Here is a 16410-nt window from a genome sequence, read left to right on the forward strand (position 1 = left end):
CGCTGAGCCCCGCCCCCTCCTCGGCGAGCTCCTCCCCCTTACCCGGTTCCGTCACGTGACAGCCAAGATGGCCGCCTCCTGGAGCCGCCTGTTCCGCGCTCCGAGGTCGCGACTCCCGAGGTGCGGAGGGGGGGGGGCGAGGAGGGAGGGGCGGGGGGTACCCCCTTGGTGGGGGGGTACCCCCTTAGTGGGGGGGTTACCCCCTTGGTGGGGGGGTACCCCCTTGGTGGGGGGGTACCCCCTTGGTGGGGGTACCCCCCTTGGTGAGGGTACCCCCCTTAGTGGGGGGGTACCCCCTTGGTGAGGGGGTACCCCCCCCCTTGGTGAGGGTACCCCCCTTAGTGGGGGGTACCCCCTTGGTGGGGGGGTTACCCTCTTAGTGGGGGGTACCCCCTTGGTGGGGGCGTACCCCCTTGGTGGGGGGGTACCCCCTTAGTGGGGGGGGTTACCCCCTTAGTGGGGGGGGTTACCCCCTTGGTGGGGGGTACCCCCTTAGTGGGGGGGGTTACCCCCTTTGTGGGGGGGTTCCCCCTTGGTGGGGGGTACCCCCCCACAAAGGGGGTACCCCCCTTTGTACCCCCCACCCCCTTGGTGGGGGGTACCCCCTTGGTGAGGGTACCCCCCCCCTTAGTGGGGGGGTACCCCCTTGGTGAGGGGGTACCCCCCCCCTTAGTGGGGGGGGGTACCCCCTTGGTGGGGGGGTACCCCCTTGGTGGGGGGGTACCCCCTTGGTGAGGGTACCCCCCTTAGTGGGGGTACCCCCTTGGTGGGGGGGTTACCCTCTTAGTGGGGGGTACCCCCTTGGTGGGGGCGTACCCCCTTGGTGGGGGGGTACCCCCACCAAGGGGGTACCCCCTTAGTGGGGGGTACCCCCTTGGTGAGGGGGTACCCCCCCCCCCCTTAGTGGGGGGGGTACCCCCTTGGTGGGGGGGGTACCCCCTTGGTGGGGGGGTACCCCCCTTAGTGGGGGGTACCCCCTTGGTGGGGGGGTTACCCTCTTAGTGGGGGGTACCCCCTTGGTGGGGGCGTACCCCCTTGGTGGGGGGGTACCCCCTTAGTGGGGGGTACCCCCTTGGTGAGGGTACCCCCCTTAGTGGGGGGGTACCCCCTTGGTGAGGGGGTACCCCTCCTTAGTGGGGGGGGTACCCCCTTGGTGGGGGGGTACCCCCTTGGTGAGGGTACCCCCCTTAGTGGGGGGTACCCCCTTGGTGGGGGGGTTACCCTCTTAGTGGGGGGTACCCCCTTGGTGGGGGCGTACCCCCTTAGTGGGGGGGTACCCCCTTGGTGGGGGGTACCCCCCTTAGTGGGGGGGGCTACCCCCTTAGTGGGGGGGTACCCCCTTAGTGGGGGGTACCCCCTTGGTGGGGGGGTTACCCTCTTAGTGGGGGGTACCCCCTTGGTGGGGGCGTACCCCCTTAGTGGGGGGGTACCCCCTTGGTGGGGGCGTACCCCCTTAGTGGGGGTACCCCCTTGGTGGGGGGGTACCCCCTTAGTGGGGGGTACCCCCTTGGTGGGGGGGTTACCCTCTTAGTGGGGGGTACCCCCTTGGTGGGGGCGTACCCCCTTAGTGGGGGGGTACCCCCTTGGTGGGGGGTACCCCCTTAGTGGGGGGTACCCCCTTGGTGGGGGGTACCCCCTTAGTGGGGGGGTTACCCCCTTAGTGGGGGGGTTACCCCCTTAGTTGGGGGGGTACCCCACCCCCTTAGTGGGGGTGGGGTACCCCCTTAGTGGGGGGGTACCCCACCCCCTTAGTGGGGGTACCCCCTTGGTGGGGGGGTTACCCCCTTGGTGGGGGGGTACCCCCTTAGTGGGGGGGTACCCCACCCGGGGGGGTACCCCACCCCCTTAGTGGGGGTACCCCCTTAGTGGGGGGGTTACCCCCTTGGTGGGGGGGGGGTACCCCCTTAGTGGGGGGGTACCCCACCCCCTTGGTGGGTGGGGTACCCCCTTAGTGGGGGGGGTTACCCCCTTAGTGGGGGGGTGGGGTACCCCCTTGGTGGGGGGGTACCCCCTTAGTGTGGGGGGGAGGGTACTCCCTTAGTGTGGGGGGGAGGGTACCCCCTTAGTGGGGGGGTACCCCCTTAGTGGGGGGGTACCCCACCCCCCTTAGTGGGGGGGTGGGGTACCCCCTTATTGTGGGGGGGGTACCCCCTTATTGTGGATGGGGGTACCCCCTTATTGTGGGGGGGGTACCCCCTTATTGTGGGGGGGTACCCCCTTATTGGGGCTGTATCTAGGGGGTGTGGCTAGGGGGTGTGGCTAGGGGGTGTGGCTAGGAGCTGTATCTAGGGGGCGTGGCTAGGGGGTGTGGCTAGGGGCTGTATCTAGGGGGTGTGGCTAGGGGGTGTATCTAGGGGCTGTATCTAGGGGGTGTGGCTAGGGGGTTTGGCTGGGGGGTGTGGCTAGGAGCTGTATCTAGGGGGCGTGGCTGGGGGGTGTGGCTTAGTGCTGTATCTAGGGGGTGTGGCTGGGGGGTGTGGCTAGGAGCTGTATCTAGGGGGCGTGGCTGGGGGGTGTGGCTTAGTGCTGTATCTAGGGGGTGTGGCTGGGGGGTGTGGCTAGGAGCTGTATCTAGGGGGCGTGGCTAGGGGGCGTGGCTAGGTGCTGACATCACCGTCACGTGGAGATGTACAGTAATTAATGTGAACTCGTGCTTTTACTGCTAGTCGTGGACTGCAAGCCCAACCGGGATTCATTCTCACAGGAGGCAGGGGGGGGATGAATTGTTGTTGTTGTGTATGTCTGTGGATGTCTGTCCACGTGGGAGGGGTGGGGCTGGGTGGGGAGGGGAGGGTGGGGGGGAGGGGCTGGGTGGGGGGGAGGGGCTGGGTGGGTGGGAGGGGCTGGGGTGGGGGAGGGGCTGGTCACCCCGTGGTGCCCCCCCCCCCTTATAAAACTCAACGTTTCACCAACTCACAGTCGGGCATATTGTGTAGAACGCACCACGTGGTGTGTGTAGAACGCACCACGTGGTGTGTGTAGAACGCACCACGTGGTGTGTGTAGAACGCACCACGTGGTGTGTGCAACGCACCACGTGGTGTGTAGAACGCACCACGTGGTGTGTAGAACGCACCACGTGGTGTGTGTAGAACGCACCACGTGGTGTGTAGAACGCACCACGTGGTGTGTAGAACGCACCACGTGGTGTGTAGAACGCACCACGTGGTTTGTGTAGAACGCACCACGTGGTGTGTGTAGAACGCACCACGTGGTGTGTGTAGAACGCGCCACGTGGTGTGTAGAACGCACCACGTGGTGTGTACAACGCACCACGTGGTGTGTGTAGAACGCACCACGTGGTGTGTGTAGAACGCACCACGTGGTGTGTGCAACGCACCACGTGGTGTGTGCAACGCACCACGTGGTGTGTAGAACGCACCACGTGGTGTGTAGAACGCACCACGTGGTGTGTGTAGAACGCACCACGTGGTGTGTAGAACGCACCACGTGGTGTGTAGAACGCACCACGTGGTGTGTAGAACGCACCACGTGGTTTGTGTAGAACGCACCACGTGGTGTGTGTAGAACGCACCACGTGGTGTGTGTAGAACGCGCCACGTGGTGTGTAGAACGCACCACGTGGTGTGTACAACGCACCACGTGGTGTGTAGAACGCCCCACGTGGTGTGTAGAACGCACCACGTGGTGTGTGTAGAACGCGCCACGTGGTGTGTGTAGAACGCACCACGTGGTGTGTGTAGAACGCACCACGTGGTGTGTGTAGAACGCACCACGTGGTGTGTGTAGAACGCACCACGTGGTGTGTACAACGCACCACGTGGTGTGTGTAGAACGCACCACCTGGTGTGTGTAGAACGCACCACGTGGTGTGTGTAGAACGCACCACGTGGGGTGTGTAGAACGCACCACGTGGTGTGTGGAACGCACCACGTGGTGTGTACAACGCACCAAGTGGTGTGTACAACGCACCACGTGGTGTGTAGAACGCACCACGTGGTGTGTGTAGAACGCACCACGTGGTGTGTGTAGAACGCACCACGTGGTGTGTGTGGAACGCACCACGTGGTGTGTGTAGAACGCACCACGTGGTGTGTAGAACGCACCACGTGGTGTGTAGAACGCACCACGTGGTGTGTAGAACGCACCACGTGGTGTGTAGAACGCACCACGTGGTGTGTAGAACGCACCACGTGGTGTGTAAGAACGCACCACGTGGTGTGTAGAACGCACCACGTGGTGTGTAGAACGCACCACGTGGGGTGTGTAGAACGCACCACGTGGTGTGTAGAACAACACACCACGTGGTGTGTGCAACGCACCACGTGGGGTGTACAACGCACCACGTGGTGTGTGTAGAACGCACCACGTGGTGTGTAAGAACGCACCACGTGGTGTGTAAGAACGCACCACGTGGTGTGTGGAACGCACCACGTGGTGTGTGTAGAACGCACCACGTGGTGTGTGTAGAACGCACCACGTGGTGTGTTGTTGACCCTGACCATTGACCGAGCCACCCAACAACGTTCCTACCAGCAGCTCCTCCCTCCCTCCACAGGAGAATGTTTGCACCAGCTGTAATGCCCCATCACTGAGATGCTGCTGTAGTTGACTCTTTAAAGTCAGACAAACGACACGTGGTCGTGGTACAAATGATTGCAGCTAGGGCCAAGTGGCTGATGGCACCATCATCATCACCATCATCGTCACCATCATCGTCGTCGTCACCACCATCATCACCATCATCATCACCATCATCACCATCATCATCGTCGTCACCATCATCATCACCATCACCGCCGTCATCGTCATCACCATCATCATCACCATCATCATCATAATCACCATCACCGTCATCGTCACCACCATCATCACCATCACCGTCATCGTCGTCACCATCATCATCACCATCATCACCATCACCATCATCACCACCACCACCATCATCATCATCACCATCATCACCACCATCATCACCATCATCACCACCATCATCATCACCATCATCACCACCATCATCACCACCACCATCACCACCACCACCATCACCATCATCACCATCATCATTACCATCATCACCATCATCATAATCACCATCATCATAATCACCATCATCACCATCACCATCATCACCTCCACCATCACCATCATCACCATCATCACCATCATCATCACCATCATCACCATCATCATAATCACCATCATCATCATCACCATCATCACCACCACCATCACCATCATCACCATCATCATCACCATCATCACCACCATCATCACCATCATCACCATCATCATCACCATCATCACCACCATCATCACCATCATCACCATCATAATTACCATCATCATCATCACCATCATCATCACCATCATCATCATCACCATCATCATCACCATCATCACCATCATCATCACCATCATCACCATCATCATCACCATCATCATTACTATCATCATCACCATCATCACCATCATCATCACCACCATCATCGCCACCACCACCATCACCACCACCATCACCACCACCACCACCATCACCACCACCATCACCACCACCACCACCATCACCACCATCATCACCACCATCACCACCATCACCACCACCATCATCACCATCACTACCACCACCATCACCACCATCACCACCATCACCACCACCGTCACCACCATCACCACCACCATCACCACCATCACCACCACCACCATCACCACCATCACCACCATCATCACCACCATCATCACCATCATCACCACCATCACCACCACCATCACCACCACCATCACCACCATCACCACCATCACTACCACCACCACCATCACCACCACCATCACCACCATCATCACCATCATCATCACCACCATCATCACCCCCATCATCACCACCATCACCACCACCAACACCACCAACACCATCACCACCATCACCACCATCACCACCACCACCATCACCACCACACCACCACCATCACCACCACCATCATCACCACCACCACCACCACCATCACCACCATCACCACCATTACCACCACGATCACCACCATCACTACCACCACCAGCACCACCACCATCACCACCACCATCATCACCACCATCACCACCATCACCACCACCATCACCACCATCACCATCACCACCATCACCACCACCATCACCACCATCATCACTACCACCACCATCACCACCATCACCACCATCACCACCACCATCACCACCATCACCACCACCATCATCACCACCATCACCACCATCACCACCATCACCACCATCACCATCACCACCATCACCACCACCATCACTACCACCACCATCACCACCATCACCACCATCACCACCACCATCACCACCACCATCACCACCATCACCACCACCATCACCACCACCACCATCACCACCACCACCATCACCACCACCATCACCACCATCACTACCACCACCATCACCACCATCACCACCACCATCACCATCATCACCACCACCATCACCACCATCACCACCACCATCACCACCATCACCACCACCATCACCATCATCACCACCACCATCACCACCATCACCACCATCACCACCATCACCACCATCACCACCACAGGGGCATTAACAGCGGCAGTGAGATGAGTCTCTAGTGTGGTGCGGACAGCACATTCACATTGGTCTCCATCCAGCAGTAGATAGGCCACGGGGATTACAGTGAGAGACGGAGGGATACGTGGATTAGAGAACACGCCGGGTGAGTGGGTGGGTGGGTGAGTGGGTGGGTGAGTGGGTGGGTGAGTGGGTGGGTGGGTGAGTGAGTGGGTGGGTTGGTGAGTGAGTGAGTGGGTGAGTGAGTGGGTGAGTGGGTGAGTGAGTGGGTGAGTGGGTGGGTGAGTGAGTGGGTGAGTGCGTAGGTGGGTGTGTAGGTGAGTGGGTGGGTGGGTGAGTGGGTGGGTGAGTGAGTGAGTGGGTGAGTGAGTGAGTGGGTGGGTGAGTGGGTGAGTGGGTGAGTGAGTGGGTGAGTGAGTGGGTGAGTGGGTGGGTGAGTGGGTGGGTGAGTGGGTGGGTGGGTGAGTGGGTGGGTGAGTGGGTGAGTGAGTGGGTGAGTGAGTGGGTGAGTGGGTGGGTGAGTGAGTGGGTGAGTGGGTGGGTGGGTGAGTGGGTGGGTGGGTGGGTGAGTGAGTGGATGAGTGGGTGGGTGGGTGAGTGAGTGGGTGGGTGAGTGGGTGGGTGAGTGGGTGGGTGAGTGAGTGAGTGGGTGGGTGAGTGGGTGGGTGAGTGGGTGGGTGAGTCGGTTGGTGGGTGGGTGAGTGGGTGAGTGGGTGAGTGAGTGAGTGTGTGGGTGAGTGGGTGGGTGGGTGAGTGGGTGAGTGGGTGGGTGAGTGGGTGGGTGAGTGGGTGGGTGGGTGAGTGGGTGGGTGAGTGGGTGGGTGGGTGTGTGGGTGAGTGGGTGGGTGAGTGGGTGTGTGGGTGGGTGGGTGAGTGGGTGGGGTGGGTGAGTGGGTGGGTGGGTGAGTGGGTGGGTGGGTGAGTGGGTGGGTGGGTGAGTGGGTGAGTGAGTGGGTGGGTGAGTGGGTGGGTGGGTGAGTGAGTGGGTGGGTGAGTGGGTGGGTGAGTGGGTGAGTGGGTGGGTGGGTGAGTGGGTGAGTGGGTGGTGGGTGGGTGAGTGGGTGAGTGAGTGAGTGGGTGGGTGGGTGGGTGAGTGAGTGAGTGGGTGAGTGGGTGGGTGAGTGGGTGAGTAGGTGGGTGGGTGGGTGAGTGAGTGAGTGGGTGGGTGGGTGAGTGGGTGGGTGGGTGAGTGAGTGGGTGAGTGATTGGGTGAGTGGGTGGGTGAGTGGGTGGGTGAGTGGGTGGGTGGGTGGGTGAGTGTGTGGGTGTGTGGGTGGGTGAGTGAGTGTGTGTGTGGGTGGGTGAGTGGGTGGGTGAGTGGTTGTGTGGGTGGGTGAGTGAGTGGGGGTGGGTGTGTGGGTGTGGGTGTGGGTGTGTGGGTGGGTGAGTGGTGGGTGGGTGTGAGGTGGGTGGGTGGGTGAGTGAGTGGGTGTGGGGGGTGAGGTGGGTGGGTGAGTGGGTGGGTGAGTGGGTGAGTGAGTGGGTGGGTGGGTGGGTGAGTGAGTGGGTGGGTGAGTGTGTGGGTGGGTGAGTGGGTGGGTGAGTGGGTGGGTGGGTGAGTGAGGTGGGTGAGTGAGTGGGTGAGTGGGTGGGTGAGTGAGTGGGTGAGTGAGTGGGTGGGTGAGTGGGTGAGAGAGTGTGAGGTGGGTGAGTGGGTGGGTGAGTGAGTGGGTGAGTGAGTGGGTGGGTGTGTGGGTGAGTGGGTGGGAGTGTGGGTGGGTGAGTGGGTGGGTGGGTGAGTGGGTGGGTGGGTGAGTGAGTGGGTGGGTGGGCGGGTGAGTGGGTGGGTGGGTGAGTGGGTGGGTGAGTGGGTGAGTGAGTGGGTGAGTGAGTGGGTGAGTGGGTGGGTGAGTGAGTGGGTGAGTGAGTGGGTGGGTGTGTGGGTGAGTGGGTGGGAGTGTGGGTGGGTGAGTGGGTGGGTGAGTGGGTGGGTGGGTGGGTGAGTGAGTGGGTGGGTGGGCGGGTGAGTGGGTGGGTGGGTGAGTGGGTGGGTGAGTGGGTGAGTGAGTGGGTGAGTGGGTGGGTGAGTGAGTGGGTGGGTGAGTGTGTGGGTGTGTGGGTGGGTGAGTGGGTGGGTGGGTGAGTGGGTGGGTGGGTGGGTGAGTGGGTGGGTGGGTGTGTGGGTGGGTGGGTGAGTGGGTGAGTGGGTGGGTGGGTGGGTGAGTGAGTGGGTGGGTGGGCGGGTGAGTGGGTGGGTGGGTGAGTGGGTGGGTGAGTGGGTGAGTGAGTGGGTGGGTGGGTGGGTGAGTGGGTGGGTGGGTGAGTGGGTGGGGTGGGTGGGTGTGTGGGTGGGTGGGTGAGTGGGTGGGTGTGTGGGTGGGTGAGTGGGTGAGTGAGTGGGTGAGTGGGTGAGTGAGTGGGTGGGTATGTGGGTGAGTGGGTGGGTGTGTGGGTGAGTGGGTGGGTGGGTGAGTGAGTGGGTGGGTGAGTGAGTGGGTGGGTGAGTGGGTGGGTGAGTGGGTGGGTGAGTGGGTGGGTGAGTGAGTGAGTGGGTGGGTGAGTGAGTGAGTGGGTGAGTGAGTGAGTGGGTGAGTGGGTGGGTGAGTGGGTGGGTGGGTGGGTGAGTGAGTGGGGTGGGAGTGGGTGAGTGAGTGGGTGGTGAGTGGGTGAGTGGAGGAGGTGAGTGAGGAGTGAGTGAGTGAGTGATTGGGTGGGTGAGTGAGTGAGTGAGTGGGTGAGTGAGTATGTGAGTGGGTGAGTGGGTGGGTGAGTGGGTGAGTGGGTGGGTGGGTGGGTGAGTGAGTGAGTGGGTGAGTGAGTGGGTGGGTGGGTGGGTGAGTGGGTGGGTGGGTGAGTGAGTGGGTGAGTGATTGGGTGAGTGGGTGGGTGAGTGGGTGGGTGAGTGGGTGGGTGGGTGAGTGTGTGGGGTGTGTGGGTGAGTGAATGTGTGTGTGGTGGGTGAGTGGGTGGGTGAGTGGGTGTGTGGGTGGGTGAGTGAGTGGGTGGGTGAGTGTGTGGGTGTGTGGGTGAGTGGGTGTGTGGGTGGGTGGGTGAGTGGGTGGGTGGGTGAGTGGGTGGGTGGGTGGGTGAGTGAGTGGGTGGGTGGGGGGTGAGTGGGTGGGTGGGTGAGTGGGTGGGTGAGTGGGTGAGTGAGTGGGTGGGTGGGTGGGTGAGTGAGTGGGTGGGTGAGTGTGTGGGGTGTGTGGGTGGGTGGGTGGGTGAGTGGGTGGGTGAGTGGGTGGGTGGGTGAGTGAGTGGGTGAGTGAGTGGGTGAGTGGGTGGGTGAGTGAGTGGGTGAGTGAGTGGGTGGGTGAGTGGGTGAGTGAGTGGGTGGGTGAGTGAGTGGGTGAGTGAGTGGGTGGGTGTGTGGGTGAGTGGGTGGATGGTGGGTGGGTGAGTGGGTGGGTGGGTGAGTGGGTGGGTGGGTGGTGAGTGAGTGGGTGGGTGGGCGGGTGAGTGGGTGGGTGGGTGAGTGGGTGGGTGAGTGGGTGAGTGAGTGGTTGGGTGGGTGGGTGAGTGAGTGGGTGGGTGAGTGTGTGGTGTGTGGGTGAGTGAGTGGGTGGGTATGTGGGTGAGTGGGTGGGTGTGTGGGTGAGTGGGTGGGTGGGGTGAGTGAGTGGGTGGGTGAGTGAGTGGGTGGGTGTGTGGGTGGGTGAGTGGGTGGGTGAGTGGGTGGGTGAGTGAGTGAGTGGGTGGGTGAGTGAGTGAGTGGGTGAGTGAGTGAGTGGGTGAGTGGGTGGGTGAGTGGGTGGGTGGGTGGGTGAGTGAGTGGGTGGGTGAGTGGGTGAGTGAGTGGGTGGGTGAGTGGGTGAGTGAGGAGTGAGTGAGTGAGTGAGTGATTGGGTGGGTGAGTGAGTGAGTGGGTGAGTGAGTATGTGAGTGGGTGAGTGGGTGGGTGAGTGGGTGAGTGGGTGGGTGGGTGAGTGAGTGAGTGGGTGAGTGAGTGGGTGGGTGGGTGAGTGGTGGGTGGGTGAGTGAGTGGGTGAGTGATTGGGTGAGTGGGTGGGTGAGTGGGTGGGTGAGTGGGTGGGTGGGTGAGTGTGTGGGTGTGTGGGTGGGTGAGTGAGTGTGTGTGTGGGTGGGTGAGTGGGTGGGTGAGTGGGTGTGTGGGTGGGTGAGTGAGTGGGTGGGTGAGTGTGTGGGTGTGTGGGTGAGTGGGTGTGTGGGTGGGTGGGTGAGTGGGTGGGTGGGTGAGTGGGTGGGTGGGTGGGTGAGTGAGTGGGTGGGTGGGCGGGTGAGTGGGTGGGTGAGTGGGTGGGTGAGTGGGTGAGTGAGTGGGTGGGTGGGTGGGTGAGTGAGTGGGTGGGTGAGTGTGTGGGTGTGTGGGTGGGTGGGTGGGTGAGTGGGTGGGTGAGTGGGTGGGTGGGTGAGTGAGTGGGTGAGTGAGTGGGTGAGTGGGTGGTGAGTGAGTGGGTGAGTGAGTGGGTGGGTGAGTGGGTGAGTGAGTGGGTGGGTGAGTGAGTGGGTGAGTGAGTGGGTGGGTGTGTGGGTGAGTGGGTGGGAGTGTGGGTGGGTGAGTGGGTGGGTGGGTGAGTGGGTGGGTGGGTGGGTGAGTGAGTGGGTGGGTGGGCGGGTGAGTGGGTGGGTGGGTGAGTGGGTGGGTGAGTGGGTGAGTGAGTGGTTGGGTGGGTGGGTGAGTGAGTGGGTGGGTGAGTGTGTGGGTGTGTGGGTGGGTGAGTGGGTGGGTGGGTGAGTGGGTGGGTGGGTGGGTGTGTGGGTGGGTGGGTGAGTGGGTGGGTGGGTGTGTGGGTGGGTGGGTGAGTGGGTGAGTGGGTGGGTGGGTGGGTGAGTGAGTGGGTGGGTGGGCGGGTGAGTGGGTGGGTGGGTGAGTGGGTGGGTGAGTGGGTGAGTGAGTGGGTGGGTGGGTGGGTGAGTGGGTGGGTGGGTGAGTGGGTGGGTGGGTGTGTGGGTGGGTGGGTGAGTGGGTGGGTGGGTGTGTGGGTGGGTGGGTGAGTGGCTCAGTGAGTGGGTGAGTGGGTGAGTGAGTGGGTGGGTGTGTGGGTGAGTGGGTGGGTGTGTGGGTGAGTGGGTGGGTGGGTGAGTGAGTGGGTGGGTGAGTGAGTGGGTGGGTGAGTGGGTGGGTGAGTGGGTGGGTGAGTGGGTGGGTGAGTGAGTGAGTGGGTGGGTGAGTGAGTGAGTGGGTGAGTGAGTGAGTGGGTGAGTGTGTGGGTTAGTGGGTGGGTGGGTGAGTGAGTGGGTGGGTGAGTGGGTGAGTGAGTGGGTGGGTGAGTGGGTGAGTGAGGAGTGAGTGAGTGAGTGATTGGGTGGGTGAGTGAGTGAGTGAGTGGGTGAGTGAGTATGTGAGTGGGTGAGTGGGTGGGTGGGTGGGTGAGTGGGTGGGTGGGTGGGTGAGTGAGTGGGTGGGTGGGTGAGTGAGTGGTTGATTGAGTGAGTGTCTGTGTGTGTGTCTGTGTGTCTGTGTGTGTGTCTGTGTGTGTGTCTGTGTGTGTGTCTGTGTGTGTGTGTCTGTGTGTGTCTGTGTGTGTGTGTGTCTGTGTGTGTGTCTGTGTGTGTGTCTGTGTGTGTCTGTGTGTGTGTCTGTGTGTGTGTCTGTGTGTGTGTGTCTGTGTGTGTGTGTGTCTGTGTGTGTCTGTGTGTGTGTCTGTGTGTGTGTGTCTGTGTGTGTGTCTGTGTGTGTGTGTGTCTGTGTGTGTGTGTGTCTGTGTGTGTCTGTGTGTGTGTCTGTGTGTGTGTGTGTCTGTGTGTGTGTCTGTGTGTGTGTGTGTGTGTGTCTGTGTCTGTGTGTGTGTCTGTGTGTGTGTCTGTGTGTGTCTGTGTGTGTGTGTCTGTGTGTGTGTCTGTGTCTGTGTGTGTCTGTGTGTGTGTGTCTGTGTGTGTGTGTGTCTGTGTCTGTGTGTGTGTCTGTGTGTGTGTCTGTGTGTGTGTGTCTGTGTGTGTGTCTGTGTCTGTGTGTGTCTGTGTGTGTGTGTCTGTGTGTGTGTGTGTCTGTGTCTGTGTGTGTGTCTGTGTGTGTGTCTGTGTGTGTGTGTCTGTTTGTGTGTGTCTGTGTCTGTGTGTGTGTCTGTGTGTGTGTGTGTGTGTGTCTGTGTGTGTGTCTGTGTGTAGTGTGGGTAGTGCGCTACACACCAGTGGCCCAGCCGGCAAGGAGGATGGGTGGCTGAAGTCGCTGTTTGTCCACAAGGTCGATCCACGCAAGGACGCGCACTCACAGCTACTCGCTAAACATGACACCAGCAACTTGTACAAGCTGCAGTGTGAGTACTCACAGTGACACGGAGACACTCACAGAGACACAGAAACACTCACAGAGACACAGAGACACTCACAGAGACACTCACAGAGACACAGAGACACTCACAGAGACACAGAGACACTCACAGAGACACAGAGACACTCACAGAGACACAGAGACACTCACAGAGACACAGAGACACTCACAGAGACACAGAGACACTCACAGAGACACAGAGGCACTCGCAGCTACTCGCTAAACATGACACCAGCAACTTGTACAAGCTGCAGTGTGAGTACTCACAGAGACACGGAGACACTCACAGAGACACTCACAGAGACACAGAGACACTCACAGAGACACAGAGACACTCGCAGCTACTCGCTAAACATGACACCAGCAACTTGTACAAGCTGCAGTGTGAGTACTCACAGTGACACGGAGACACTCACAGAGACACAGAGACACTCACAGAGACACAGAGACACTCACAGAGACACTCACAGAGACACAGAGACACTCACAGAGACACAGAGACACACACAGAGACACTCACAGAGACACAGAGACACTCACAGAGACACAGAGGCACTCGCAGCTACTCGCTAAACATGACACCAGCAACTTGTACAAGCTGCAGTGTGAGTACTCACAGAGACACGGAGACACTCACAGAGACACTCACAGAGACACAGAGACACTCACAGAGACACAGAGACACTCGCAGCTACTCGCTAAACATGACACCAGCAACTTGTACAAGCTGCAGTGTGAGTACTCACAGTGACACGGAGACACTCACAGAGACACAGAGACACTCACAGAGACACAGAGACACTCACAGAGACACTCACAGAGACACAGAGACACTCACAGAGACACAGAGACACACACAGAGACACTCACAGAGACACAGAGACACTCACAGAGACACAGAGGCACTCGCAGCTACTCGCTAAACATGACACCAGCAACTTGTACAAGCTGCAGTGTGAGTACTCACAGAGACACGGAGACACTCACAGAGACACTCACAGAGACACAGAGACACTCACAGAGACACAGAGACACTCGCAGCTACTCGCTAAACATGACACCAGCAACTTGTACAAGCTGCAGTGTGAGTACTCACAGTGACACGGAGACACTCACAGAGACACAGAGACACTCACAGAGACACAGAGACACTCACAGAGACACTCACAGAGACACAGAGACACTCACAGAGACACAGAGACACACACAGAGACACAGAGACACTCACAGAGACACAGAGACACTCGCAGCTACTCGCTAAACATGACACCAGCAACTTGTACAAGCTGCAGTGTGAGTACTCACAGTGACACGGAGACACTCACAGAGACACAGAGACACACACAGAGACACTCACAGAGACACTCACAGAGACACAGAGACACTCACAGAGACACAGAGACACTCACAGAGACACAGAGACACTCACAGAGACACTCACAGAGACACAGAGACACTCACAGAGACACAGAGACACACACAGAGACACAGAGACACTCACAGAGACACAGAGACACTCGCAGCTACTCGCTAAACATGACACCAGCAACTTGTACAAGCTGCAGTGTGAGTACTCACAGAGACACAGAGACACTCACAGAGACACAGAGACACTCACAGAGACACAGAGACACTCACAGAGACACAGAGACACTCGCAGCTGCTCGCTAAACATGACACCAGCAACTTGTACAAGCTGCAGTGTGAGTACTCACAGAGACACAGAGACACTCACAGAGACACAGAGACACTCACAGAGACACTCACAGAGACACAGAGACACTCACAGAGACACTCACAGAGACACTCACAGAGACACAGAGACACTCACAGAGACACAGAGACACTCACAGAGACACAGAGACACACACAGAGACACAGAGACACAGAGACACTCACAGAGACACTCACAGAGACACAGAGACACTCGCAGCTACTCGCTAAACATGACACCAGCAACTTGTACAAGCTGCAGTGTGAGTACTCACAGAGACACAGAGACACTCACAGAGACACAGAGACACTCACAGAGACACTCACAGAGACACAGAGACACTCACAGAGACACAGAGACACTCACAGAGACACTCACAGAGACACTCACAGAGACACAGAGACACTCACAGAGACACAGAGACACTCACAGAGACACTCACAGAGACACAGAGACACTCACAGAGACACAGAGACACTCACAGAGACACAGAGACACTCACAGAGACACAGAGACACTCACAGCTACTCGCTAAACATGACACCAGCAACTTGTACAAGCTGCAGTGTGAGTACTTACAGAGACACAGAGACACACACAGAGACACAGAGACACTCACAGAGACACTCACAGAGACACTCACAGAGACACAGAGACACTCACAGAGACACAGAGACACTCGCAGCTACTCGCTAAACATGACACCAGCAACTTGTACAAGCTGCAGTGTGAGTACTCACAGTGACACGGAGACACTCACAGAGACACAGAAACACTCACAGAGACACAGAGACACTCACAGAGACACTCACAGAGACACAGAGACACTCACAGAGACACAGAGACACTCACAGAGACACAGAGACACTCACAGAGACACAGAGACACTCACAGCTACTCGCTAAACATGACACCAGCAACTTGTACAAGCTGCAGTGTGAGTACTTACAGAGACACAGAGACACACACAGAGACACAGAGACACTCACAGAGACACTCACAGAGACACTCACAGAGACACAGAGACACTCACAGAGACACAGAGACACTCACAGAGACACAGAGACACTCGCAGCTACTCGCTAAACATGACACCAGCAACTTGTACAAGCTGCAGTGTGAGTACTCACAGTGACACGGAGACACTCACAGAGACACAGAGACACTCACAGAGACACTCACAGAGACACTCACAGAGACACAGAGACACTCACAGAGACACTCACAGAGACACAGAGACACACACAGAGACACAGAGGCACTCGCAGCTACTCGCTAAACATGACACCAGCAACTTGTACAAGCTGCAGTGTGAGTACTTACAGAGACACAGAGACACTCACAGAGACACTCACAGAGACACTCACAGAGACACTCACAGAGACACAGAGACACTCACAGAGACACTGACAGAGACACAGAGACACAGAGACACAGAGACACTCACAGAGACACTCACAGAGACACTCACAGAGACACAGAGACACTCACAGAGACACTCACAGAGACACTCACAGAGACACTCACAGAGACACAGAGACACTCACAGAGACACAGAGACACAGAGACACTCACAGAGACACTCACAGAGACACAGAGACACTCGCAGCTACTCGCTAAACATGACACCAGCAACTTGTACAAGCTGCAGTGTGAGTACTTACAGAGACACTCACAGAGACACAGAGACACTCACAGAGACACAGAGACACTCACAGAGACACTCACAGAGACACTCACAGAGACACAGAGGCACAGAGACACTCACAGAGACACAGAGACACTCGCAGCTACTCGCTAAACATGACACCAGCAACTTGTACAAGCTGCAGTGTGAGTACTCACAGTGACACAGAGACACTCACAGAGACACTCACAGAGACACTCACAGAGACACAGAGACACACACAGAGACACAGAGACACTCGCAGCTACTCGCTAAACATGACACCAGCAACTTGTACAAGCTACAGTGTGAGTACTTA

The 16410-nt window shown here is 58.6% G+C and overlaps 1 protein-coding gene across 1 annotated transcript in view; it reads left to right on the forward strand.

Moving 5' to 3' along the window:
* LOC142907876 (protein NipSnap homolog 1-like) overlaps nt 1–16410 on the forward strand; it is a 74816-nt gene continuing 58406 nt past the window's right edge. The window contains exons 1-2 of the mRNA XM_076057781.1: nt 1–120; nt 12549–12697. Of these exons, the coding sequence (XP_075913896.1) occupies nt 68–120; nt 12549–12697 (202 nt within the window). The 5' untranslated portion in view covers nt 1–67. The remainder of the gene's footprint in view (nt 121–12548; nt 12698–16410) is intronic.

Source organism: Petromyzon marinus, chromosome 84 (assembly GCF_048934315.1).
Source record: "Petromyzon marinus isolate PM22_M1 ecotype Great Lakes invasive population chromosome 84, UKy_Petmar_22M1.pri1.0, whole genome shotgun sequence".
Lineage (NCBI taxonomy): Eukaryota > Metazoa > Chordata > Hyperoartia > Petromyzontiformes > Petromyzontidae > Petromyzon > Petromyzon marinus.